The following is a 27,731-nucleotide window of genomic DNA, read 5'->3' on the forward strand; positions in this document are numbered from 1 at the left end:
GAAATGCTTCCCGGTTTCAAGCGTTCTTTTTCCCATGACCTTGCAGTCTTCCCCTAAGTGCACAGCCTGTGGCGAGGCCCCTGTGTGTTCACCCGAAGTCACGCCGAAGGCGGCTCATAGTGCTGGGAAGACAGCCAGCCCACGGGGCAGCGGCCAGATCCCGTGTGCTGGATTCCCGCTGTAGCGCCAGGAAGAGCCAGCTGTCGCCAGCGGGGCCCACCGTGTGATCTCAGCGTGTCGAGCCAGAGAAGCCCGGAACCAGAGCGGAGGGAGGTCAGAACCAGGCCACGGTGATGGGCACATTAGAAGCCAGACCATTCCCCTTGGTTGGAGGCAGCGTGACGGCGGGGGGCTGGAGGGCGCGGCAGGGTCCTGGCGATGCTCCGTGTCATGCCTGAGGTCTTCCCTCTGTAAGATTCAGACCGTGCGCGTCTGAGTTCTGGACTGCAGATGTGCTGTCTTTCAGCCACATTTTTTTAAAAAAGGAAGAGAACGGTCAGCAGTGTTTCTGAGAAACTATGAGAGATGAGATTATTTCCAGGAATTCTGCAAACCTCCCTGTGAACAGGGAGATGACATACTACCCTATTTAACACGGGCGTGGCTGCGACACTGATCTCGCAGACTTCGGGGCGCCGTCTGCAGGCCCGGCGGTCCTGGCCGCAGAGAGGGGTGCCCACCGCCCACCTTTTCCCGTCTGAGCCAAGTGCCGGCCGCGGCTGGGAGCAGGTCAGCCGTCTGGCATCCGCCCTCCGGGTCGGGTCCACGGTCCGTCTCAGACCTGGTCAAGCCGAGCCAGTGGGTGGCGCTGGGTGTGTCTGGGCCGGTTCCTGGCCCTCGCTGGGGACAGTCCACGGTCTGTGCTGCCGTCAGCCGGCTCGGCGTACCTTTCTGCCAGAGCGCCGTGTGTTGGCTGGAAATGCTATCGTCCTTGCACAGGGCGGGGTGCCCCTGGCCTCTGGGCCCCAGTGCTGCTATTTCAGGTGGGTGTCGGGGGAAGGATTGCCGTGGTCATGCCAGTTCTGACATTCTGGGCTTTGACACGTCTCCAGGCATTTCCACCTGCTAACAAACGGCGTCATTTATTACTTGGAGAAATTGATGGCCAGCCTTGGGCCGCTGAACAAAAGCAGTTTTCCCAAGCCCGTGACTGGCTCGCGCCCTGACCCCTGCCCTCCCACCAGGGTCATGGACATTCCTGTGCGGAGCCTTGGGTCGGAGTGCGCGGGAAAGGGGCCCCTTTCCCAGAGTCCCCAAGAACCCAGAGAGCCTGTGTGCCTCCTCCTGCCTCACTCTTCTCACGGGAAAGCGCTCTCAGCCCCGCGGTCCAGCGGTCACGTTGGTTTGTGCATTTCTTCCTTACAGAGTGGGACCCAAACCATCGGCCTTGGAGGGAGGAGAAAGCCGTCTTTGTTGGCGGCCTCTTGTGCTGGAAAACCATCACAGGGCTGTCTCCTCCGCACCGGCCCCAGCGCCTTGCCAGCAAATCCCTAATCCCCAAACTGGGCCTTTGTGAAGAGAATAAAGGGGCACTTTCTGGTCCTCTTGGGAGATCAGGTGTCCCAGCCATTTCTTGCTGCCCTGTCTTCTGTCTTGCCACGAGCTGCTGGGGGAGGGGCGGGCCGTACCTGTGCAGGTGAGGACATGCAGGCCCCCTTTGTCCCCAGCTGCTGGGCCACCTCTGTGGGCCTGAGTCCAGGGAAGGTGGCTGTGGTGTCAGGCACGGCTGTTGCCCCGTGACTGAGTGCTTCTGCCAGTAGGTCTGTAGGCGTCATGGTGGTTTTTCCAGCCCCTTCTCCCAGGGTACGTGCTTGTGGGGAGCCTTCCTGCATTTTGGGCCCCGGGTGCACAGACGAGGGGCCCTCGGGGACTGTTGGGCAGACCTGGGAGGCTTTCCGAATGCCCTGCCCAGGCAGCGTTCCCACTGGAGCCGATGGGCCGGGCCAGGCCCCTGGGGGAGGTGGCACTCACGCCCCTCTCTGGGGGCAGCACGGTACCTCGGCTTCCCCTCCGGCTTCTGCTGACGCAGCGAGGTGGTTCCTCCTCTCGCTCCTTTCCCTGACTCTGGGCGGGGGTGCCGGGGGGTGCTGGGGGAGGCTGGGGAACCTGCCAGGTGGCACAGCCAGCGAGCGCCCTGGGCCTTGCCTTCTGGGCTGGGGTGTGAATGCTCAGCGAGGAGACCCCCACTCGGTCCCTTTTGGCGGGAGCGAGGGTGCCCGGCAGCGCCCAGAAGGGACGTGGGACGGGTCTGACCAGTGGCACAGAGGTGTGCTGAGCACCTGGGGCTGTGGGGCCCTTGTCCCCAGGACACTGAAGCCCCGAGCGTGCTGCGCTGGGCCAGAAGCCATGGCTCGGCTCTGTGCCAGCCCCTCCCGCTGCCGTCCGCCCACACCGGGAAGGGGAGGCGGTAATTGCCACCTTGGACCAGTAGCGCTTGTCAACAGATTTTGTAGATCTTTTATTTTATGTTCATTTCTCCATGTATTTATTTCTGTAAAGGCCTCTGCCGACGCTGGGGAAGAGGTTCCGCCTGCCGTAGCGTGGTGTGGGGGCAGAACGTTGGCTTTGGAAGCAGAGCTGGGTTAGCGGGGGCCTCTCTATGCCCCTGGGGCACCCGCACCGCCCCCTCTTTACCCAAGCGTGAGCATGCCCCCCTGACAGGTCGTGAGCCCCACTGGAGAGAGGAGCGCTGGCCTCCCGCCTCGTCCCTGCCGTGGCTCCTGGGGCCCTCGCACGGGCACAGGGCCTTCTGCAGGCCTTGGTCCAAACTGGGCTGAAATCGTCTCTGTGACTTGTTGGTTTCTGTGCCCAGCCAAGCCTGTTGGTACGCGGGGCTCTCACCGTCTGCCGGCTGTGTACCCGGGGGCTGGAGCGGGGTGGGCCAGCAGGGGCCGGGAGAGTGTGTGGGAGGGGTGGTGCTCTCCCCGCTGCCGAGGCCATGTGACGGCTGCCTGGCGAGGGGCCCAAGCTGGGCTTTGCCCTGGCCAGTACCCTGCCCTGTGGCCCCGAGTGGCATGGCGGGGGGATGGGAAGGTGGTCTTGTCACGAAGGGAAGAGAGTGGACAGGCCAGTGGTAGTCTCCAGAGCCTCCTTTTGGACTGCCCGGTGCGGAGTGTCCTAGAGACACGGACCCTGCAGAGGGAGGCGTTTCAGTCCTGCATTTCGGTCCGGGCCTGTTGCCCAGACACACGGAGGGCGCTCGACCAGGGTTCGGGCTGGCGTTGGGATACCGGGGGTCAGCTGTACCCTGCCCTCTGTCCCTGTGCCAGCGTGATCTCTGGACAGGGGAAGGGTGTTATGCTCAGAGCCAGCACCTGGGGCCGGAGTGAGGGCAGGAGAGTTGCCGAGGAGGCCCGGGTGCAGCCTGGGGGACAGGGTCAGCTGGGGAGGAAGCTGCTGCAACCAGGGGGCCAGGGCAGCCCCTCCCACGCCCCTGGTCTCAGGCGCAGTGTCCTTGTGGCTTCTTGCCTGGAGCTCCTCTGTGTTGGAATTGGAGCCTGGAGCCCCAGCTTCACATCCTGCCTGTTCTGGGTTCCTTGGCCTCTTGGCCTCAATGTCCTTATCTGTAAAATGGGCTCAGGACTCTTTGCAGGGTGGTCGGAGGTGTTAGAGACAGCTGGTGGGAGGAGCTGGGCCATACTGGGAGGCACGGAGCCTGGGGTCGCCAGGTGGCTCAACCCATCCTCCAGCCTTTCGTGATGCCGATCCCCTTCTCTTACAGACGCACACACACGCACACATGTACACACGTGTAGCTACACACCCACACACACCCCAGCCCTGATGTGAAGCCGAGCTTGGCTGACCTGGGGGTGGGGAGCGGCTGTGAGCCGGGGCTTGGCTTTCTGATGGGGGTGGGGCTGAGGCGGGCATGGCCGTCGTCTTTGCTGTTGCACGTTTTCCGTGTGAAGCCACGGCTCCGGAGTGGGACGCGGTCCTGTCTCCCACCCTCCCTCACCCCTGTGGGGTGCGCAGTGTGGAGACAGCCCCCCACAGGCGGCCCTGCACGTCCACTCACTTGTACTCAGAGTCCTATCAGAGAGCAAATCGTTAATTGAAGGAAAAAGCCACATTTTATTGAATTCCAAGATCAGGTAAATTAAAGCAGTCCACACAGAACTTCCGGAAAGACGTAAGAGGCCCCCTGGCACTGCGCCCCCCCCCCCCCCCCCCCCGGGGTCCAGTCTCCATGAAGGTGTGTGCGGGACACGCCGTCCCCCGGGGCGTGCGCACCCTGCTGTGTGGGTGGCCACGCCTCCGTTTCCAAAGCCCCTGCCTGACAGCTAGACCCTGACCGTCACCTGTGGCCGCCCCCAGAGTGGACTTGCGGTGGGCTCACAGCCCCGTGAGGAGCTGCATTTGTGTCCATGTGCAAAGGGGTATTTCTTGGGTGTCACCAGGAGCTGCGGACGCGAGGAGTCTGAATTCCAGCAGGGCTGGGGGGGGGCGGGGGGCTGCTGAGTGCGTCCCGAAGCCAGGCCTGGGGTGGCCCGAGGTGGGCTCGGGGCGTCTCTTGGACCCTCGTCCCTGTAGTGGCCCCACGTGGCAAGGCCCCGTGGCTGTGGGTCGTCTCCCCTCCGAGGGTGCGGGCTGGGGGCCCTGCAGACCCCTGGAGGGCCCTGGTGCCCAAAGCCGCGAGCCTGGGGAGCAGCTGTGGCCTGAGCCCGGCGCACCCGCACTAACTGGTCTGTCTCTGTTGCTGGCAGAGTCCCCGGGCCCCTTTTGCTGAGCTGCCTGATGAAAAGATCTTTAACGGGAGTGACAGCACGTGGCAGGGCCAGGAGCAGGCGCTACTTCCGGAGATCACGGAGGAGGACCTGGAGGCCATCCGGCTGCGTGAGGAGGCCATCCTGCAGATCGAGGTGAGGACCTGGCCTGCGGAGTGGGCATGGGGGGTGGGATTGTGTGAGTGACGGTGCCACTGGCCTCTTGACCCGGGGTGCTGGAAGTGCATTGGGAGCGCAGCAGGGATGCTGGCTCCACGGACAGTGGGGCTGAGCCCCCCGAGTCCCCGTGTGCAGATATGGGTGCATTCTCTTTCCCCCCGCTGGCCTCCATCTCCGCATCTGCCTGCGACGTTGGAGCTGCGTTCAGGAGCTCGGTTTCTGGACGCGTATTCTCTGAAAGCAGCTTCTTCTAGGAAAACAAGAACCCGGGCAAGTTGGTAAACTGAGTCAGCGGCACAGAACCTGTTGCTGTGTTCGCTCTCCACCGTGGGAGAAGGTGGATGCCCCCCCAGGGAGGCGGAGCTCAGCCCCCTTACTTCTGGGGCCCCCTCCCCAGTTCAGCCACTGCCTCCGTGAGGACCCGTCCCTTCACACTCTCCTGCTTCCCGGAGGGGAAGGTCCACTGGCTTGTGGCCTGGGCAGGAGGCGGCATGGGGACACAGGGGCTCCCCTCTGCTGAGACATGCAGAGAAGGACCAAGCGCACACACACGGGGAGCCCTCTCTGCTGGCACAGAAGACCGGCTTTGCACCAGACGCTGAGAAAGGGATCCGAGCATCATTGCCCCTGAAGATGGGGTGCTGGGGTCCTGAGAGGTGGGGAGACTTACTTGCCTCCTCTTTGGCTTGAGAACTCGGGTCCCTGTAGGAAGGGCCCAGCGGCCCCTCTGATGCACTGTCTGTGGGTAGTGGGGAGAAAGGACAGAGATTGGGAGGCTGGGCAGCCAGGTGGGGGCAGGGGGCCATGCTGTGCTTGAGGAGGGGGCCTTGTCCGGGTGCTGGGAGCTGAGGGCAGGGCCCTGGGCATAAAGACATGGGCGGGGCGAGGGCTGCCCCTGGGAGAGGCCAGGAACCCCTGAGCAGGTGAGCGCCCACCTCTGAGAGTGAACATGAAGGGGGGGCCTCCAGGCTGGGGTTCTGAGGAGCCCCTGTGTGAGTAGGGTACCCCCTCATTGGGCATCCCAGGCCTGGGCCCTGCTCTGGTTCTCTGTATGGTCAATAGGCAGAGGGTGGGTTTTACCAGGGCTGATCAGCCCACCTTAGCTGAGAGGGAGGGGCCTGGGGGCCCGGCCCCCCAGGACCTGGGGTAGTGTGGGAGCTGCCTGAATTCAGCCAGTCCCTTTGTGGCCCTCAGAGCCTTGGGGTGGTCAGCAGGGGGGACCACTGTGGCCAGGCTCGCGGGAGCTAGAGTCTCCACGTGTGGTACAAGGGGGACGTGGAAGCGTGGTCAGCCCTTGTCTGTGGGTCTGTCTCCCAGACTGCATGGCTGGCCCTGGTGACGGAGGCGCACAGTGCAAACAGGGAGGGACAGGCTGGACCCCGGGGGACAGGTGGGCTGCCCCAGGCCCCCACAGGGCTGGCCCAGAGCCCAGCTGCTCCGGGTCTCGGGGGCTGTCTGTCCAGAGCTACAGAGGACGGCGGAGGGGTGTGGCCGCAGCCTCAGGGCGTCTGTGAGCGGCTCACACGGCCTCCCTGTGCACCGGCCCAGTCTGCCCCCACCACCTTCCCTTTGTCCCTCCCGGTTCCATGCGCCGTCCCCCTTCCTCTGGCTGCTACTGTCTGTCCGCCAGAACAGGGCCCCCACGCGGGGTTTCCGTGCCCGTGCCCGTGCCCAAACCCCTGGCCCGCAAAGCAGGACGCGCTGTCCCTCCGCCCCTTGCTTCCATCCTGCTCTGCTGCTTGCGCTCCTCCTGCGGAGCCGCTGGGCCCTGCGGACGGGTGACTCCGCCCCGCCCCGGCCTGCCCCGCCCCGCCCCGGCCCGCCCCGCCCCCCTCAGCTCAGCTCCACCCAGCTCAGCCCCGCCCCGCTCCGCCCCGCTCTGTTGCTCCGACCCTGCTCAGCCTCACCCTGCCCAGCTCAGCCTAGCTCCGCCCTGCTTGTTTCCACCCCCGACCCCCGCCCGGCTCCGCCCCCTGCCCCCCCCACTAACCCTCCGCCCCCCAGCTCTGCCCCACTCCACTCAGCTCCGCCTTGTCCAGTTCCATCTGACCAGCCCAGCTCAGACCAGCTCAGACCAGCTCCTCCCCCCTCAGCCCCACTGAGCCCCACTGAGCCCGGCTCCTCCCTGCTCTGACCTGCGCGGCTCGGCCGCTTACAGGCTGCATTGGCACAGCTGCCCCCCGGCCTGGCCTCAGCTGTCTTCTGTCCTGATCCCTGGCTTCGTGGGCCTGGATGCTGCAGGCTTAGTCTCCCGTCCCCAAGTACTAGCAGAGTGGCCTAGGGCAGACCCAGGCCCTCCCTGGGTCTCAGCTTCCCTCCTGTGGGAAGTGCTGGCCCACTCCCATGAGGGCTGCCTGAGCGTGCAGAGGGTGGGAAGGAGGGTGGCAGGGCCACGCTGTGCAGCCAGCCGGAGACACCCCTGCCCTAGACGGGATCCCACACTATCTGCAGTTTGGGCTGGTGACGAGAGCTGGGAAGGAAAGCACCCGTGTGCAGGGGGAGCTCTGGGGACACCCCCCGGGGAGAGCAGTGCCTGGCGGCTGCCCCAGGAATGGCTGCGCTCCTGCGGAGGGGGCCAGGCCAGGCTCTCAGGACACCGTCCCCCCTTCCTGGTGGGGGAGGCCAACTCCTGGGGCCCACGTGGCCTGAGCCCTGGCTCATCCTGGGCAAGGTGCATCTGAAGGGGCGAGTCCAGTCACGGGCAGGAGTCAGAGGATGAGCCCCTCCGACGAGGAGTAGGGGTGCTTGAGGCACGGCCCCCCTTCTGCCAGGCTAGTTCTGGGACTCTCTGGGGCTGCTTCTCCTTGCCCCTGCTTTGGAAGCAGCTGGCCTCTAGACTCTGAGCCTAGGCCCCTTCCTGACACTGGTCCTAGGTGGGCTGTCACCTGGGTGACCCCAGACCTCCCACGGCCCTGAGGGGCTCGGTATCAGGGCTGCTGTAAGCGGGAAGGGCAGTTTCCATCCCACGGGGAGCTCAGGCTTTGACTGGGCGTGGGTGGGAGGAAGCAGGACCGCAGAGACTCCCCATTAAGCTGCGTACAGAGCTGCCGCCCCCGCCAGCACCATGGGCTGGCCCGTGACCGGCAGTGGGTAGCTTTGCCCCCCGGCCTGTGTGCCAGCCCTTGGTGGTCTGTCCGTCCACCACAGCTGTGCTGGAGCCCCGCCAGCGGCCAGCTCCTTCTTCTCTGTGGCCTCGGTGCTCGCCTCCTGGGAGTCCGGCCTGTGGCGCTGAGTCCCTACTTCCCATTCCCACTGACCGTGGACCCTCATCCTGTGCTCTCTGCAGCGGATTGCGTCCGGCAAGGCCGTGGCCAGTCTGGGCAGAGCTGGCCCCTCGGGCCACAGCCTCTCACATCCCTTCCAGCCTTAGGTGCCCTCTCTGAGCCCATTTCCTAGCGCTGGGGACATCCTCAGGTAGTGGGCTGTGGGCAGCTGTCTCTGAAACCCTCGACTGAGCCCCATGTCCAGAAGAGCAGCAGGTACGTGTCCAGGGCCTCGTGCTCCAAGGCCGCAGGCCAGGAGGCCCCTCACTCCTTTCTCCCGGGAATGAGGCTGCCCGGGAGGGTGGCTAGTCCGGTGTCCTCACAGCGGTGGCCAAGCCCACCCGTGGTCCAGCATGGCCTGCCACCACCAGGGCAGCCAGCTGGTCCTGGCAAAAAGGGGAGTCTCGCGGAGCCTGGGGGGCTGCTGTGGTGGTGGCTGGAACTTCCTTGTCCCCGTGTAGGGAGGGGCCGGCTGGCCTCTGGCAGCTCGTGGTGGCAGAGGGGAAGTGGAGTTCTGGCCCAGGGTCGAGCCCCAGCCATGCCGCTGCCTGGCCCTTGGAGCGCCAAGGGGTCTCCTGGGAGCTTCGGTTTCTCTGTAAGATGGGACCGTGGTCTTGGAGGCTATTGAAAGGCTTAAGGGAATCCACAGGATCTCTGTGAGCCCACAGGTGACCATGCACCGCAGAACTGGACTGCCTCAGGGGTCTCACCCGGGCAGAGCCAGATCTGGCGGGGGGCGGGGTGGGCAGGGTGTAGCTCACAGCTGCCCCCCAGCTCCTACCTCACCCCTCCCTGGGAGCTCCTGGAGGCCCGTGCCCCAGTTCACACCCCAGTTCACACCCTGCTGGGCCTGGGGGCAGGTGTGAACTGACTAGGTGTTCACCCCCAGCGGGAGGCTCGGGGGTGCTTCTGTGACCCAGCAGCAGACTGCCTGCGGCCTCACCTGGGCTCTGGTGGTCGAGGCGGTTAGGGCGGCGCAGACGTGTGGGGTGCCGCTAGGAACAGCACGGCAGGTGGGTTGGGGGTCCCCCAGGCCCTCCGGCACCGACCCAGGGAGCACACACACTTCCCTCGGCCCTTTCCGCCAGCTGCCCTGGCTCTCTCAACCGGCTGGCGCCTTCCTGCCCAGACCTTGTTCCTCTAGACACTCCAGCACCTTCCTCCTGCTCTGTACCTTCCCGTCTTGGTGCAGGCGTTGTCCGTCTGAAATTCCGGGTTCCCCTCTGCGTCGTCGTCAAACGTACCATGTCACGGACCGTCTTGTGATTTTTCTCTTTGCAAGAATGGAGCCCGTGGTCGTCACGGTGTCCTAACCACAGAGGACGCACGCCATGATGACTGTCGTGCAGACAAATGGCTGGGTGGGAGGCTGAGGGACAGGTGGGTGGGAGACGGATGGCGGGGGACGGAGGGATGGATGGCGCGCGGGCGGCTGCGCGGGGGCCGGTGGAGGCATGAACAAGGTTTACGTGCTGGGCCTCCCGAGCAGGGCTGGGACTTAACGAGGAGGCTCCGTTGGCTGTTTATACGCTGCTTTCTCAGCCCTCACAACAGCCCAGCGAGAGTGAGCGCTCCTGTGTTCCAATTTTATCCGAGACGATGCGGAGGCTGAGAGAAGCCGCGTCACTTGGGCCGGCGGTGCAGCGGGAGTGTGGCAGGGCGGGGCCTCAAGGCCGGGCTGCCTGACTCAGGCGCAGGGCTGTGCCGGTGCAGGGCACAGTCCAAGCCCCGCCCCTCTGTGGGCTTCCCCGGTGTGGGGGAAGGGTGCAAGCGGTCCCCGAGGTGTGCAGGGCCCAGGGGCCGCTACCTAATCCTGGCTGAGACCCGCTCTTCCATCTGGAGGGTGGGGCAGCGTGTCGCCTCGCAGGGCTGTGGAGGTCCGGCGGGACGGGCCGTGCCTCCAGCCAAGGCCAGCACCTAGCATGCTTGCCGGGCACGGGTCTGGCTAATGGAGCTGGGACTCGAGTCGGGTGTCCATCCACTCCTGGCCTGGGCAGCCCACCGGGCCTGACCACCGGGTGTGCTCCGGGCTCCCCCTGCCGAGCCCCGCTCACCTGATCTCACCTGTGCAGGTGGCGCTGCCCACTCCCCTCTGGGGCGGCGTCACCTGACCCAGCCCGGGAGCTGCTCTGTCCTCATGGCTACATGGCAGGCCCAGGAGGGAGGAGGCTCGGGGTGAAGGGCCTCCGCAGGGCAGAGCCCCGGGGTGCCCTCCTGGAGGTCGGCACGGTGCAGCCGGAACGCGGGGGCGGGGGGTTGACGGCGCCGATGACTATGAATCCGTGAATAAATCAGTGAAATTGGGCGTTCCGTTAACTGGAACAGTCGTGCTCATAGGCGGATGGTTGCCAAGATCCTAATTATAAGAAGAGCTCGTGTAATGGAAAAAGTGCTGCGGTGTTTTCTTGCTTCTCATTCCTGACAGCGAGGGGAGCGCCCAGGTGCACACGCACACACGCCTCGCGGTGTTCCCGCGCCCCGTGCAAGGTTGTTACTCCGCGGCGCCAGGAGAAGAGGAGAAAGAAGATCGTGTGAGAGCTTTTGACGAGCTCTAGTTTTAGAAGCAATCAGGAAAATATCTGCACGATTTAAACGTTTACTAAGTGAAGGTGTTTTGAGTTTTTCCCTGTCGCCCGCTCTCCCGCTCTCCCGGGCCACCGCCGGCGCCGCCTGCCGTCCCTGGAGGGCGCTGTCCTGGGGCAGCTCCGGGGGACTTTTGGGCCCCCAGTGCGGGCCCACCTTCCCTCAGGCCCGTGACCAGCCTGGCTCCTGGCCCCCCACCCCAGAACAAGGACCGGGCTTCTGCTGGAACGTGGCTCCCACCGGGGCTCCTGGGGGGCCCCACATGTCTGGCGTAGCCTCCAGGGGAGCCAAGGCGTGCCCAGGGATCTGGGCACAGTGACCAGAGGGACACCGTCCCTGCCAGTGGCCTGTGCCTAGATGCTCCCATTCTGCGTGCTCTCTCTGGCTTGAGGCCGCCCATCCACCTCTTCTCTCGGGCCCTCCCTCACCCGGCAAATTGGCAGCTCTGTCCCCAGAGCCGGCCTTGTCTCATTGCCCCATCGATGCTGCAGACGGTGCAGACATCCCAGGAGGCCCCAGCGCCCGGGAGCGTCTTGCAGGAGGCACACACCCCAGAGCCAGGCACGCTGGGCGGAGAGCTCTCCAAAGGGCCCCACCTCCCCACTCGTCCTTGGCGCTGTGGCTGGGGCCGTAGGTGGGGGCTTGCAGGGGGCTGCTGCCTGGGGGTCCGGGAGGGGTCTGCACCCCCAGGCTCACCAGCCCCTCCCCATAGTCTGTTTCCCTCCTGAGGGCAGCCCCTCACGGCATCCCTCTCGTCCCGCCGGGTTCCTGTAGCCCCCGGACCTGGCAGAGACCAGGAGAAGCACGTGGGGCCGTGGGACACCCTCTCATTCCTCCCCAACACAGCTTCCCGACTTTTGAGTATGGAGAGTCTTTATTCCAACAGATGGATATGATGGGGGATGTTTTGCAAGACGGAGAATACTGGGAAGGTGGGGTGTGTGAGCACCCCAAGAGCTGGGAGATAGGGGTTCTCTGGTATAGGGCAGAGGTCTGGGTCAGGGGCTGTTCGGGCCCGGGGAGGAAAGGAACTCAGCTCCAAGTGGGTCACCAGGCCTCGCGTCCTGACCGGTCAGGGGAATGAGCATTCCGCCTGCCTTGGAGGAGGCAGAATGGGAGCGACGGGCCCTGACCTGGGTGGACAACGGAGTGGCCCTGAGTTCATCATGCGTGGGGGAAGAGTCCCGTGGAGAAGCATTTTCCAGAACACTGGGGGGGGGGTGGATCTTCGTGTCGCTGTTCCTAGGAATCTAGCCTGAGCTGTTCAAGACGGATGACGTTTACGTGTCGCTGACTGAGGGGGTCAGGGGTTGTGGGTCTCGGGGGTGAAGCAGGGCCTCAGGGCGGTCTGCTGGGGACGAGGGCCGGCCTGGCCATTGCCGTGTCCGCTCGGAGGTGGGCGAAGGTCAGGGGTCTGTCGGGCATTCTGAAAAGAGGGAGGCCTGGAAGAAGGGAGGGGGTATGTGTGACGGGTGACCTGGGTGACCTGGGCTGCCCTGAGGCCAGGGAGTGGGAATCCCCCAGGTGCACAGCCCCGAGATGTGGGCTCCCCTGAGGCACGGTCCAGGCTGGGTCACCCCGCGTGAGGCACCCCCACGCCGCTGTTTCCCATGCGCGGAAGGGCTCCGGGAGTCAGAGCGCGAGTGGTCGCCCTGCACGTCTCTGCTCCCGCCAGATGACCAGGCTGTCCCTGCGCCAGGTGGCCTGTGTGCCGGGCCAGCTGGGCGTGGACAGGAAGCCCGGGGCGTGGCCTACCTGGCTCCTTGTGTCCCACTCTGGGCAGGTCCCATGTGCGGGCCTGGCAGGTATCCCAGTGTGGTTGGGGGCGACGGCAGGGACCTGGGCCAGGCACCCCCAGCTTGAGGCGGCCGGGCCTGCGACGGCTCCTGGCGGTGTTCTGAGGACGGCTTCCTGCCTGGGGTGGGAGAGGGTCCGGCCCTGGCGGGGAGCATTTGTAAAACCGGCCAGCAGCCAGGGCCCCGTGTCAGCGGTGAGCTGGGAAGCTGCCTTGGCCGCTGCATCTTTTAGGGAGCCCCCCCACCAAAGTCCAGAGCGTGAGCCGGGCTGGAGACACTGTTCCATCCTGGTCGTCCTGGTTTATTGGGGTCAGCGGTTCGCCAGACAGGGACGGGCCAGCTCAGCCGCCCTGTGGCATGGTGGCTTCTCCCCAGGCAGGTGGCCTGAGAGTGCCAGGCCCCTGGGAGGGTCCTGGGCTCGGGTCTGCATCACGGCACCCCTCCGTGTGCGCTCCTTTGCTGAGGGAGACTGGGTCCCTAGGCCAGCCGTGGCCCCGCGTGGGAAGAGATCGAGTGATGGAGTGCATGTCCGCGAGTCCTGCCCATGTGGGTGACACCCCCATGTACAGACTCCCGGGTGTCGTGACTGCCAGAGTGCCCCACGGCGGCGAGGTCTGGCTGGGTAGTGGCCTGGGGCAGGCCAGCCCAGACTCGGGCGTGATTACTGGCGCTAACGTTGATTGGTCACGTGTCCTCAGGAGAGATCCTTGACCTTTTGGTGACTTGGCCTCCCGTCTCCCCAGTCCTCAAAGTGGGGTTACCGGCAGGTGTGCTCACATACAGCGTGGGGAGACTGAGTCACCTTAGAAAGGCTCCTATGAGTCCCAGAGTCCAGGTGCACCCAGGGCCAGGCTCAGGCCCTCCCCGACAAACCTCTTATGAGGGATGCCTTGGTGACCAAGCTGGATGGCCTGTGCCGGGCCACTGACGGGGCTGGGGCGGAAACCTGGAAATCTGGGCAGGGAAGCAGTGTGACCGAGGCCTTTGGAGCCTGCAGCCTTTGTTTTGTGACCTTGACGTCTCGGCTTTAGGGTAGAGCCTAGGCTTGGGCTCCCCGGCTGATGGCCTCGCTCGGAAGGCTGTGATGACGGGAAGCTTAGAAGAGGGCCCAGGCTCGGGGCCACCCAGCACCCTCCGATGGTAGATGGATGGCTGGATGGATGCGTGGATGGATGCTGCCATCCTGCAGAGCCCAGACCCACAGGCTTGCTAGTGGGCCGCCCCCTTCCCAGCCATGGGCTGTTTCTACCGAGTGTCCGTCTGCCTGCACTGTGGCTAATTGAATTGTGATTGACAGTACACATAGGGTTAAGATCGTACTCATTGCTTCATTTCCCAGAACACTCCTAAAAAGAAATGAATTTCCCCGTCCTGTTTTGCAGTGGTGAAATGACCCTTGTGGAAATCGATCCAGGTTCCAGAATGAGCTGCAGAGTGGGTGGGCCTGGGGTAGGGTTCCCACTCCCGCCTCCCCTGCCCCTCTCACTGGCCTGAAGGAATCTTCCCTGAGTTGGGCTCGGCCCTGGCCATGGGCCGGGCTCCTGGGGAGGAAGCTTTGGTTTTGCTTACGTGAGAGATGAGGGAATCTGGCCCTGAGGTGAATGGTCTTGTCCACAGTCACCTGGCCGGCGGGTGGGGGAGCTGTGCCCTGCCAAGTGGCCTTCAGGGAAAGGGGGGCCTTGGAGCCAGCGGGCACAGGTGCCAGTCCCAGCCATCCCTCTCTCCCAGAGGCCCTGCAGGGCATGGACCCCCTTGAGTGTCCACAGCCTTTACTGTCAGATGGCCATTGTGACCTGGCCTGAGGAGTGCTGCCGAGTACGACGGTGTTGTGTGACGTGCCCCCAACACTGCTCCGGGTGTGTGGCCACATCCCTCACAAGCGGCCCTGCTACTTTGCTGGCAAATGGAGATAAGACAGTTGGGCCACACGGAGGACGTGAGACATGCTTATGTGGGATGCCCCAAATCCTCCTGGTCCAGATCTCTACTCCTTACCATGTTCTCTGGCTCCATGAAGCCCCTCAGTCTTTCCATGGGACTGGCATCGATCCACCATCCACCATCCACCATCCACCTTCCATCTGTGTATCTACCTGCCCACCCATTAATTCACTGTTTATCCATCCATACGTCCGTTGTCTATCCACCATCCACCCACCCATCCATCCATCCATCTGCCATCTGTCTACCACCCACCATCCATCCACCCATCCATCCCTCCATCCCTCCATCCCTCCATCCACCCACCCACCCACCCATCCACCTATCATCCATCCACATATCCATCCATCCATCATCTATCCACCCATCCACTCTCCATCCACCATCCACCCACCCACCCATCCACCCACCATCCATCCACATATCCATCCGTCCACCACCCACCCACTCATCCATCCATGTGTCCATCCATCATCTCTCCACCCATCCATTCTCCATCCGTTCCCCTGTCCACCCACCGTCCACCCCACTCCTCCAGGATGTATCGAGCAGCACTTGTGTGCTGGCTTATGCTAGGGGCTGTGTGTGTGGAGAGGGAGAGATACTCTCCTTTACTCGAGGAGCCCGAGAGCAAGTACGGGGAGCGAGGTGTCCACAGGGCTGACAGGCCTATAGGAGCTGCAGACGGTCTTGGCAGCACTGCTCTGCACTTGATTATAGCCCCAGGGGCCAGCCCTGGTCGTCTCTACCCAGTGAGGTGCCTTGCAGCCCGGGGATACCCAGGGACCTTGGGGTTTGGTCTTGAGACCAGGAAAGAATATTCAGATCCCAGATCTATCTCTGCCTTGGCTGGGGGGTGGGTGGCCCAGGCTTGCTCCTGGTTCTTGACTTTCATCCAGCACTCCCTGACGACTGTGCCCTTGACCACTGCACCTAATGGCCATCCTCTTGTTTCCACAGAGTGACTTGTTGGATGTCAACCAGATCATCAAGGACTTGGCCTCCATGGTGTCAGGGCAAGGAGATGCCATCGGTGGGTACCCGTGCTACCCTCTGAGCACCTGCCCCCCATGGCCATGTGCCCTTCCCCCCAGGTGTAGGCAGGGCTGCCTCCCAGACGAACGAGAGCCACGGCGGTTCTGGAGGTCTGAGCCTCTGCTGCCCTCCCTCTCTGTGTCCCCAGGTGTCCCCATCCCCTCAGGAAGGTCGGGTTTGGGGAGGCTCTTGCCAGAGGGTGGCCCGCCCTTTCTGCTCATCGAGGAGTCTGGGCCTCCGTGCCTCCCGCCCTGGGCCTTCCTCCCACCCGAGGACTCTCCAGAGTGAGGACAGACCGCGCTGGCCGGGGGAGGGGTCAGGGCTGCAGCTTGTGTCCCCGCAGAGAGCGCTGGACACGCGGAGCCCAGAGCCGCCTTGGGGGTTCCATGTCTCGGGAAATGGGTGTGGTGGGGGCGGGGCAGCATCAGGAGTGGGCCCCCGTCCCTGGTCTCTGTTCCCTCCGTGGAAGGACGTCGGCCCCACCTAGCCTGTCCTCTCCACCCCGGGTGGCCACGTGGTTCTTCGGCTACAGCCCGGAGTGCCTGGGAGGCCCTGGGGGGTGGAGGGCAGGTAATAGGAACCGTGGGTCTCTGGCCCAGAAGCGTGGGGCCGGCTCCCGGCACTAGAGCCACTGGCCGGCACCGCCAGCTCCCAGCCAGCCTCTGTCACCCGCTCCGTTCCCAGGTTCTGAGGTCTGTGTATGTCCTGCTCCCCATGGGCAGCCCAGCCATCCCCCTGCCACACCGCCAGGAGAGGAGGGGACGGGAGCGCGGGGCCTGCTGCCCAGCACGCCTGCCTTTCACTCTTCCTCCGAGCCTGGGCTGTGTGCAGGGCCGAGCTCGGTGGTGTGCAGTGGGTGCCCCGGCAGGCCTCGCGCTGCTCGCCAGCTGTCTCTGGGCGGGGTGTGCTGAGTGTTCTGTCCACTCCAGATGTCACCCAGGTGGTCATTCAATCCCAGGGACAGACTAGTTGGGAGGGGCAGGCGCAGAGGGGAGGAGGGGCAGGCAAGGGCTGAGTCTCGGCCACCGTGGTCAGGGCCTGGGGACCCTGGGGCACCTGGAGTGGAGCACCAGGGCCGAGAGCGGCTAAGACCTGAGGACCCCACCGTGTGCTGCTGTGGGTGGGTCTTACTGTGCTGGACGACGGGCAGGGGCCCGTGTGCCCCTCTGCAGGGACAGTGGAGGCCATGAGCTTGGTGTCGCTCGGCTGGGCCCGGCCCCAGCCCGCTTGCCCCCCGCCCCCCTGGCTGGCCACTGGCCTCTGCCTGCCCCTTCAGCCTCTGGTGCCTTTCCAGGGTCCGGCAGCAGCAAGGCCACGTGCCGGCAGAGCTCCAGCCCTGAGCCCGCCGTGGCGGCTCCGCTGCCTGGGCTGGGCTGTGCGCCCCCGCCGCAGGGCCCCCACTCCCGCACCAAGACGCGCAAGCCCAACTTCAGCCCCCAGGAGACGGAGGTGCTGGTACGGAGGGTGACGCGCCACTACCCGCTGCTGTTCGGGGCGCTGCGGGGCCCGCCCTCCCGGAAGCACCGCACTTGGAACAAGATCCTGCAGGCGGTGAACGCGCTGGGCCACTGCCGGCGCGACCTGGGCGACCTGAAGCACAAGTGGCGGGACCTGCGCGGGGCCGTGCGCAAGAAGCTGGCCGAGCGCCCGCGGGCCCCCGGCCTCCTGCTCACCCCTGTCGAGCGCATGGTGGCTGAGACCTTTTCCGCCCCAGCCCCCCTAGGCGAGGGCCAGGCCGCCGAGCCCCTGCCAAGTAAGTGAACCCCCTGGGCCTGCCCCCGTGCTGGGGGTCCACTGAAGGGCCCCAGGGAGCGGGACCCTCAGGGGAGGGCTGGGGGCCAGTGGGTCTGTCCACTGCGCACGTGGTAGCTCTCTGCTTCCAGATGGGGAACTGAGCCTGGGGTCAGGGGCCCGTCTGTCTGGGCAGCAGAGGAGCTGGGGATCAGAGCCAGGCTCCTCCTGGCCCCAAGCTAGGAGCCCTGCTGGGGGTCCCCCCACCATGACCTAGCACAGCCGAGGGCCTCCAGGGGCTCAGGGAGCGGAGGACAAGGGGCCACGCTTCCCTCCCTGTCCCCACCTGGTGCCACTTTCCCGATGTAGGGGAGGGGACCGCCCCTTCCCATGCTCTCATTATGGGGGCTCTTCTCCCTGGGGTCACTCAGCCCTAGACCAGGGCAGTCTCCAGTGGCTCCCCACTTCCCAGGGTACACTGACCCCCCGACCCTGGGCCCATGTGCCCGCCTGTAGGGCCCCACCTTTGCTCGAAGTTTCTGTATCTGGTGAGGAAGGCCTAGGGGGCGTGATGGGGTCTTCCCTGCCACGCACAGCCCCCTCCGGCCCCCAGGGGTGCTGGCTTGGACTTTTGCTCGCCACCTCCTTCCATGCCTCCTGCCGCTCCTCCTCCTCGAGACGCGTCGGAATGTCCCAGTCAGGCTGCTCGCGGCGGCTGCACCCCTGCTCTCGGCCCACACGGACTCTACTTCCTGAGGAGCTGCTGGAAGCACCTTGGGGACGAAGCCCGGAGCAGGACCAGCTCTCCTGAAGGCCACACAGTGGAGCACAGGACTCAGCCCGCACGCAGACACCCCAGCGGGAGGCCACGGCGCGGCTCCCGGCGGACGACGTGTGCGGACACGCCGTTCCCCGGCTCTGGCCTTGCTCGTGGGCCCGGGAGACGGCGCAGGGTGGGGCCAGCCTCTCAGGCCAGGGGAGGCCGCCACATTCTGCTAGAGACAGAGCCAGACCCGGTTTTGGGGTGCACCCGGGTGCCTGGGCCCACCCCACGAGTCCCCCGCCCTGCAGCCCGGCAGGAACTTAGTGACCGTGTTGCTCCTGAAGGTCGCTGGTGCTGGCTCAGCAAGCTGGCTCATGGTGGGGTCCAGTCCAGCACAGACATCCCTGCCTGCGCGGCTGGGCCGGGAGCCCCCTTCCCTAGACCCTGCAGGCCCCGGGCTCGCCTGCGTCACAGGGGCGGCTGACTGGTCCCTTAGTGCTGGGAGCCCATCCTGGGGTTGTGCGTCCTGGGCTAACTGTTGCCGAGTGACCGAGGGCGAGGGAGTGGCCTGGGGCCGGACCTCCCTGGCAGGGCTGAGTGTGGGTCGGGGAGGTGGTTGCAGACCCTGATTTGGGGTGGGAGGCAATGGCAGAGACGACTGCGGCGTGTCACACCAGTTCTTCTATCTGGGTCAGCGGTGGCCTGGTGCCTGGGCCGGGGGAGGCCTGCGGGGGCCCCTCGCAGCCACAGGGGCTGTGGATAGCCCGTTGGCAGAGTTGGGGGCCTCCGTGGGGGGCTGAGCGGGCAGCTCTCTGTGCCTTGGGGTGCACCCTTGCTATCTCTGAATGTTTGGGGAGTGGTTCTGGCAGGGGGTCCTCTCCCCCGCAGGCCTGGCCCAGAGTCTGGGCGCCCTGTGGTCTCCAGAGCAGAGCCCCTGCGCGGGAGTGGGGGTGAGCAGGGGGCGCCTGTAGATCTGCCCTGACCAACCCGGGGTCTTCAGGACGGAGCAGAAGTGGTTCAGGGTAGGTGAAGCATCAGAGCGAGCAGGCCAGGTGGTGGGGGGCTGCCCAGTAGCCCCTCAGGGAGGGAGCCGGCCGTGGGGCACGGATCTGCTTGTACGGCAGCCCAGGGCAGAGCCGGGTCCGATCTGGGGAGCGCTCTGTGGACTGGGCACGTTCGTTCTTGGTCTGAGGTGGGCTTGGCCGTGGGCTTGCTCATGTCTCCAGGCCGTCCCTTGCCATCAGAGCTGGTTCCCAGTGTCCCCAGGGCCTGTGCTGAAGGCCGACCAGACTCAGGCTTTCTTGGAGCCTGAGAGCAGGGTGCAGGGCAGCCCAGGCTCTGTCCCTGACGCTGCCGTCTGTCTGTGCGTGGAGGTAGTCACTCCTGTCTTGGGTGTCCGTCTCTAACCTCCGCAGGAGAAGGGCAGGGCTGCCTCTGCCCAAGGCCTCGGGGTGCAAGGTGGCTCCTTGGCACCTCAGCGGGGCTGAGGCAGGACCAGGGGCCTGGGTGGCCACTGGGCATTCAGTGCTGCAGGTGGGGGAGAAGCAGGGGTGCCCCAGCACGGGAAGGGGTAAAGCCCTCCTTCCTCTTCTCCCAGTGGGCTCAGCCTGGAGGGGTTGGGGGAGGGAACCGAGGAGGAGACAGCCGGCTCCTCAGAGCCATCGCTGGGCAGAGGGCATGCTGTGTGCTGCCGGTGCCTGCATTCACCTGGGCCTCCCTGCCACCGAGCTCCGCTCCGGGCCGGGCGTGTCACGTTCCAGGGGAGATAGAAGAGAGCAATCGAGCTGTTTCTGCCCCCGAAGTCCTTTGAGCTTGGAGTCCTGTCTCCTTCTCCTTGGAGAAGGAGCTGCGTGTTCGCGGCAGCCGGCGTCACGGCCGCTGGTCTGCGAGGAGAGTGCCTTGTGCTGCGGCCACCTTCTTGCTCCGTCTCGCACTACCGGGATCCCTGGGGGTAGAGGAGGGCACGGTGTAGACCTGTCCTTCATCGGGATTCACCCCCAGCTCCTGCTGTGGACGGATGTCACCGTCTTCACTCACCATTGCTCTGCGTGTCTCCGTGGCCTGGCCTTGAGCTCCGAGCGGGCCCAGTTATGAATTTGGTGCATGTTTTCACCACTGGCATCGTGGCATGGAGTGCTCCGGTCTCCTGGGGCTGCTCTGGGGTGCGTGGGGGTGGCTCGACTGTGCCGCCGGTGGGACTGCTCAGCGCCGCGTCAACACCCCTATCCACGCGTGCCTGAGGCCCCACACTGAAGACCGAGCCAGTCGGCCGCGGTCTGGAGACCTTGGGCCGGCGCAGTGCTGCCGGCCCCTTGCGCCTTCGCTCCCAGCCCAGGCAGGGGGTCCTCCCCGTGGCTCCACGGGACCCGCAGAGACAGGTCCCCTGCTCCTTTCTTCAAGGAAGGGGCCGTGGTCAGGAGCAGGAGGACTGGCCCAGGGCACAAAGGAGTAACAGGGCCAGGCCGCTGTCTGGGCTGGCCTCCGTCCTCTCCCGAGTGAGCTGCCCCTGCCCCGAGGGGCGCCTCCTGATGGCTCTGGTGGCCAGTGCCTACGCCAGCCAGGTGGCCTGGCTCTCCATCCCTGTGGCCTCTGCCTTTCTGGAGGCTGGCCTCCTCGCCTGGCCTCCAGTAACGCCAGCATGGGGCCTCCGTGAGCCCAGGGTGGGGCAGCAGCCCTCCACCCTACCCCCGTCTCTGGGCCTGGGCTCCCCGGGGCTTGCCCTTGGGGTGTCCTCAGGGTCACAGTCTGTAATTCCTTCTGTTGTCTTGATTTGCAGATAGTATTGAAGCCAGCCTTGAGGCTGTGTCCTCGCACACAGAGGCGGCCAGCGAGCTCCTGGCTGGAGCCAGCCGGCACCAAGTAAGTCAGTATGAAGGGACGGGCCCGGCTGGCCCGTGGCTCCCTCCGTCCCGTCTCCCCGGGAGGCCCAGGCCCCGCCCTGTACTTGGGAGGGCGCGCCCACAGGATCTTCTCAGAGCCAAGGGGGACTGGTGCAGCGGAGGGGAAAGGTAGGGCTGCGGGGTCTGCACCCCTGCCGAGGCAGGGGGGCCCGGCCTTAGCCCAGCTGGCATAGTGGAAGGTGGAGGGCAGGGAACCGGTCGTGAGTGTGAACAGGGCCCGTGCCGGGGATCTCACTGCTGTGGGTGCCCAGGAGTGTGATCGCCAGGCTGCCTCTCCAGAAAGCTCCGTGGCGTCTCTTGTGCCCAGTTGGGCCAGCTGGGTCGGTGGGGTCTGTCCCCTTCCTCTGACCCTCCTCTGATCCTCCTGCGTGCACCAGCTGCCCAGGCCCCTGTGCAGCTCGGGGCTGCCTCTGGCCAGGCTCTGGTCTGGAGGCTGGGATGGGCTGCCCCTTCTAGGAGCCATCAGAGCCTGGCTTGGGGCAGGTTGGCTGCTCAGAGGGAGTGAGAGCAAACACCAGGCCTTCATCTAGCGTTGGGGCTTCGAGCAGCCCCGGGGACTGACGGCCGGGCCTCTGTGTGACCCGCCGCTGCCGTGTGAGCGCCTGATGGGGCCTGGCAGGCTTCGGCCTTGATGCAGATGGGAGGAGGGCCGGGCGGCCGTCCCCCACTCCCTCCTCACTCACTCACTGGCTCTTTGCTCCGCGCTGGGTTCTGACACTCAGGGATGGACACTAGATCCTGCCTCTCCGCGAGGAGGCATCCCGGAGGGAGGGTGGGGTGGACGGTCCAGTCCAGTGAGAGGAGGGCCCTGGGCCGCTGGGGCAGGCAGACTTTCCTGGAGGGCGCGCGCTCCATCTTGAAGGCCAAGTAGCGGTTGTCCTGGTGGAGGGGACGGCGCGCTCAGAGGCGGAAGGGGGAGACACCCAGGCCGGCTCAGGACCCGGGGGCTGGAGTGTGAGCCCCGTGCGGGGGCCGCGGTGGGTGGGAGCAGGGCACCACACTTTGGGGAGAGCGAGGCCGATGATGCCCTCATTCCCTGGGGTCTCCGGGAAGTCACAGCTGGTGTTGCCTTCCTGTCTCCTGCACCGGCGGCCCTCGGAATGAGAAGTCGGGCTGACGGACAGTCAGCGGCCCGGGAGAGCGGGCGAAGAACCAGGCTGGGCCAAAGTCTCGTCCGAGGGTGGGAGTGGAGGCTGACGTCGGCTCGGGGCTCATGCCTGGCCCACGGCCCCCGCAGCTTGCAGCACACGGAGGGCAGCCAGGCCCTCCAGCTGGGGCCTCTCCGCCAGGCCTGGTCCTTCCGGGGCCCTCCCGGAGTGGAAGGTACAGGTCGCAAATGACGTGCAGGGCGGACTTGCCCGAAGCTCAGGGCCCAGCGTCCCTCGGATGGGAGCTCTTCCGACGGCAGGGCCTGCGGGCGCCCTCCCTACCGTGGCGGCTTGAGAGGGAAGCACTGAGCCGGCCGGTGGCTGCCTCTGGGAACCGCCGGGGCCGGCCCATCAGCGGGATCGGCGGGTGCCAGGACCACACGCGAAGACGGGGCGTGAGGAGGAGGAGCGGCAGGAGGATGTGGAGGCGGCGCGGGGGGCCTCCTCATCGGGCCCAGAGCCCCACCCCCGTCCCGTTCCCGGGGAGCTCACTGGACCCTGCCCTCTGGTGACCCGATCCCTACCCCATTTCCGCTGCAGAGCAGTGACGCCTGTGCCACAGGTGAGGCGAGGCAGGCCCAGACGGGAGGCGCGGCCACACGGCTGCCGCACGGGAACGTGTCCCCACCCCCGCCACACCCCGACGAGAGAGAGGGTGACGTCCCTACATCCAGGCGTTGGGGGTTGGCGGTCCAGGGAGGAGCAGGGCTTCCTACAGCGGCGCGGCTGTCGAGAGGCAGAGCCGTTGTGCAGCCGGGGCTCTTGGACTTCCTGTCCGGGACTGGTCCTGCTGCCCTGGGGAAGTCCTGGTGCACCCTCCCCTCCTCCCGGCACGCCCGCTCGTTGGAGGACCTGGAGATGGATGGGTGGGGGCCTGGATGGGTGGAAGGATGGAGGGTTGTGTGGGTGATGGGTGGGTGATGGGTGGGTGATGGGTGGGCGGAGGATGGGTGGGTGGGCGGCGGATGGCTAATGGGCGGGCAGGCGGACAGGTAAGTATGAGGAAGGAGGAGTGAAGAAAGGAAGAAGAAGGATGGATGTTGGATGAAGAGATGGACGGGCAGGTGGACGAGTGGGTGGTATTGTGGTGGAACAGATGGACAGACGGGGTGCTGGACAGACAGCGGCCAGCTGGCTGGACGTATGGTCAAGTAGGTCAAGTAGCACAGCACCGAGGCTTTGCACTTCCAGGCTGAGGTTAGGACCTCAGTGTTACTGGGTGAAGACTCACCCGTGAGTCCTCCTGGTCTCCTCGCGTGGGTGCTGCTGCCCACCACAGAAGGGCACTGGGAGACCCAAGTAGCTGTGTGTGCAGAGGGCCCCTTTGGTCACTTCTCTGCTCCTCCGATGTGTCGCCCCATCATGGCTGCTGGCAGCTGACGTCTCCTGTCTCCCTCCACCAGCGGACGAGGACGATGACGCCCCCAGCAGCCTATGGCTACCCCTGCGGACCCTGGAGGGGCCGTGCCTGCCGGAACCTGAGCCCTCGGACCTACGAGGGACTATCCCCGCGCCTACATCCTCGCCCTCCCCGCCGGCCTCTCCGGCCTCCCCAGCCTCTGTGCCCCCCGCGGCTGCGTTCCCAGGGGCCCTCGGGCCCTCCCCACCCCCCACCGCGCCACCCCCACCCCCCGGCAGGCCCGCGGGGGAGGCCTCCGAGTTTGAGCAGCGGCTGCTGGACTCGCAGCGGCGACAGGGGGCCCTGCTGTCCCACTGGTCCCAGCAGCAGAGCGTGCTGATGGCCCAGCAGAACCGGCTGCTGCAGAGGCTGGCGGAGCAGAGCCAGCGGCTGGCCGACGGCATGGAGGCCCTCAACCGCACCCTCGAGAAGCTGGTGGAGGCCTGCCCGGTGCCGGGAGCCTCGCCCCCCGTCGTGGATGGCACCCCTGCCGGCGGAGCGGCCCGCGGGCCCAGCAGAGGCTCCCGGGGCAGCCCCCAGCGCCCCCACCCGGGCCTGGAGGTCTTCTCGGGGATGATCCTGAAGGTGGAGGAGGGGGTCTGACCGCTGAGGGCGGCACACAGCAGGGACTCCAGCCTTTCTGGGAGGTGGGGTCGGGGGCAGCTGGGCCTCCACGGAGCCAGCGAGGACGAAGGACACCTTCGTGGGCCTTGTCTGCGGGGCTCAGCGACGTGCAGGGAAAGGCTCGGGCCGGCCCGTGGGTCCGGGGCAGACGTCTCCTCAGGGACCTTATGGCTGGAGGAGGCAGAGGGCCCGGGCCGAGCCCAGCCCCCACTCCCATCCCGCGTTCTCACCGGCTGGGCTGCGTGCCTTGGAGGACAGCCGCAGGGGGTACAGCGTCCCCAGACCTGGATAGCCCCCCTGCAAGCCGCCGCCTCCTGGTTGTGCGGGCTCTGTGGGCTGGGCTCCGACACTTTCCACAATCCTGCCAAGGGAACCACGTCTTGCGGGCCTGCTGTCATTTCTCCCGGTTTTAGATCTGTGGTGTGATAGACACACGGACACGTATGTGTGACTTGGTACTGTATGGGGTGGGATGCTGTTTTGTACCTACTGATTTTCTCGCAAAGAAGTTATTTTTCTTATATAAGCATAAAATAACAAAAAAAAAAAAAAGGCAGTAACCGTAATGATGATGCCCGCCAACACATGAGACGGAACCCAGTGCTGTCCTCGCGGACGGGCTGCTGTGCTCAGCCCCGGCAGGGAGCCCCGAGCACTGGCTGGGTGTTCAGACCGCTCCATACCCGCGGTCCCTCGGAGCCGGTGTCCACCCCTGGCCCTGTCACGCAGCTGCAGCCACACAGCTCCGCAGGGGCCAGCAGGAGAGGGCAGGGCTCCCTGAACCCCAGGTCCTCGCTGGTCCTGGGCCGCGTGCCCTTTGTCCGTCTCCCCTCGGCTTCCTTCTCCTCACCGCTGTGGATAAAAGCCTTCTCCAGAAGTGGGAGCCTCAAGTGTTGGCGTGGGCGGGACGGTGTGCTGGTTCCCGGGCCCCAGCAGCGAGGAGGGCCAAGACTAGTGTCACCGGCACGTCGGGCGAGACCCTCCTCTGGTTTTCTGTGTTCGCCGTGGCCCAGCAGCGTGCCAGTAACTTCGTCTGTGGAAGAGAGCCTGAGCTCTTCAGCCAGTCGTCCAGCTGCTCCCTGCGACGTGGCCCGGCTGCCATCCCGGCCTCCCCTCCTCCTGCGGGGGCATAGGATGCCATTTGCTGCCCATGGCAGCCTCACTCTGACGGCCCCTCCCCGGGAAGCCTTCTTTCCACTAAAACCTCAGGCCCGTCTTCACGCCGGCTCTTAAGCCTTGTTAATCTTCGTTCTGGGCGGAGGGGATGGATGGTTCCTGTCCACTAAAAGATGCCCTGGGTTGTCCTTCACCTCCCTACTGGCTGCGAGCACTGCTTCTCTGCGATGCAGGCTGACACCTCCAGTCTCAGACTGAGCTCTGATCCTGGTCACTCGCTGAGCCCTATGCCTGGTCACCCTCTGGATCCTGACCCTGGTCCCACTCTGAGCCCTGGTCCCGGTCACACTCTGAGCCCTGACCCTGGTCCCACTCTGAGCCCTGATCCCGGTCACACTGAGCCTTGACCCTGGTCACACACTGATCCTGGTCCCACTCTGAGCCCTGATCCCGGTCACACTCTGAGCCTTGACCCTGGTCACACACTGATCCTGGTCCCACTCTGAGTCCTGATCCCAGTCACACTCTGAGCTCTGACCCTGGTCATACTCTGGGCCCTGATCCTGGTCACACTCTGAGCCGTGACCCTGGTCACACACTGATCCTGGTCCCACTCTGAGTCCTGATCCCGGTCACACTCTGAGCTCTGACCCTGGTCATACTCTGGGCCCTGATCCCGGTCACACACTGAGCCCTGATCCTGGTCTTATTCTGAGTCCTGACCCTGGTCCCACTCTGAGCTCTGACCCTGGTCACACACTGAGCCCTGATCCTGGTCACACTCTGAGCCCTGACCCTGGTCCCACTCTGAGCTCTGACCCTGGTCACACACTGATCCTGGTCCCACTCTGAGTCCTGATCCCGGTCACACTCTGAGCTCTGACCCTGGTCATACTCTGGGCCCTGATCCTGGTCACACTCTGAGCCGTGACCCTGGTCACACTCTGGGCCCTGACTCTAGTCCTACTCTGAGCCTTCATCCTGGTTATATTCTGGGCCCTAACCTGGGTTACCCTGAGCCCTGACCCTATTACTTCTGTAATACCTACCACGAGCCCCTCCTCTGGCCCTGGCCCCGTACTACGTGCTGAAGATGCACGAGTGACCAAGGCAGACCGGAAGCCTGTCCTCGCAGAGCTCATGGTCGGCTGTAGAAAACAATACTAAGAGGTAAATACATACTGGGTAAGTGTTTCCTGTGTTTAAGTTAGAACTAGATTTGGCTGTATCTGACAGAAAGCCCAGATGGCATGTTTTGGAGAAGACGGGCGGGATGACTTTTACTTAGAAGCAGTCCGTGCTTGGTGAGCCGACGCAGCAGGCGGCTCTGCGGTCCTCGGGCTCACGCGGCCTGCGGGCGCTGCTCCGTCGTGTGCCCGTGGCCCAGGCTGGCTGCAGGACACCCCCCCCGCCCCCCCGCCCCCCGCACACAGGTTCCAGGCGGCAGGAGGAAGAGGAAGGATTAAGAAAGCACGTCCACTCCTTGAAGGACGTCTCTGCTCGCGTCCCATCCGTCAGCTGGCAGTTAAAATGGGCAGCTGGCCGCCCTGGCCCGGGGGTCCGCCGTAGGACCTCGTGCCCCCGAAGGCAGTGGGTGGCCTTCCTGGTGAAGGTAGATGTCAGTGAGCCCCGGAGAGCAGGTGGGAGGGGAGGGGCTGGCAGAGTCAGGGCTGAACTTGGGGAAAAGCAGCCTCCACCCCTGCTGTGGGCTCCGGAGTCGTGGCCTGAGAGCTTATGCCCCCGGGTCCGTCTGCCTCTGAGGCCCCGGGGCCCCCTCAGCCTCTGTGGCCAGACCCCCGTGCTGCAGACAGCCTGGGGAGGAGCACGACGGGGACAGCGGGGGCCTGTCAGCAGGCCACGGGTCGGGGCACACAGGAGGCCAGACCATGCCCTGGGGAGAATAGAGCCCCGGCTGGCCGTGCATGGAGGGGAGTCCAGGTGGCTCTGGGGTGCCGCCCTCATCCCTGGGGCTCTGGAACCTCCTCTCAGGGATGCATCAGGGGAACCTGAGGGGCCTCTCGGAAAAAGCTGTGGTCTCGGGTTAGGAGCCGTCAGAGTGTCCTGGGAAGAGAAATTTTGGGGAGCGTGGGAAGGAGGCAGTGACAGGACGGCCACCCCCCCAGGCGGGACTGCGGCAGGCTCAGCTCGACCACCGGCCTCGAGCCTGTCCTGCTCACACACTCCCTCGCAGCACAGACTCAGGATGGAAGTGAGCAGATTGGGGGTGAAGCCAGGGTTGGGGTCCCGTCCCAGGTGCCCCTGGGCCCAGCAGTGGGTGCTCGGGAGCAGGTGCATGAGCGGGCTGTCCCAGTACAGGGGTCACTGGCGCTGTGGGGCCTGAGGAGGGAAGGGACATAGAGGGGACAGGGCTCTGAGGACCCTGTGTGGGAGGAGGGGGACAGGGCAGCGAGAGAAGGCAGGAGCAGTCCCGCGGAGGAGGAGAGCGGGAAGGCTGCCGTGACAGATGCCAGGGGAGGGATCCAGAAGGGCCGGTGGGGCAGAGAAGGAACGGTCCCAATGTGGGGCATCTAGAAGGTGTCAGTGGC

General features: G+C 65.3%; 1 protein-coding gene across 8 annotated transcripts in view; it reads left to right on the forward strand.

Moving 5' to 3' along the window:
- Positions 1-24,598, forward strand: part of TSNARE1 (t-SNARE domain containing 1) — a 90,153-nt gene extending 65,555 nt beyond the window's left edge. For 7 of the 8 annotated variants that reach the window (XM_080803054.1, XM_080803056.1, XM_080803050.1 and 4 more), the window contains 4 exons: positions 4,707-4,862; positions 15,430-15,502; positions 16,799-17,257; positions 23,450-24,598. In XM_080803054.1, coding sequence (XP_080659180.1) covers positions 4,707-4,862; positions 15,430-15,502; positions 16,799-17,257; positions 23,450-24,048 — 1,287 coding nt within the window. In that variant the 3' untranslated portion in view covers positions 24,049-24,598. Of the gene's footprint in view, positions 1-4,706; positions 4,863-15,429; positions 15,503-16,798; positions 17,258-20,774; positions 20,858-23,449 lie in introns of all 8 variants that reach the window. The other variant, XM_080803057.1, reaches the window with a different exon arrangement.
- Positions 24,599-27,731: the final 3,133 nt, after the last annotated feature.

The sequence above is a fragment of the Martes martes genome (genome assembly GCF_963455335.1).
Source record: "Martes martes genome assembly, chromosome: 4".
Lineage (NCBI taxonomy): Eukaryota > Metazoa > Chordata > Mammalia > Carnivora > Mustelidae > Martes > Martes martes.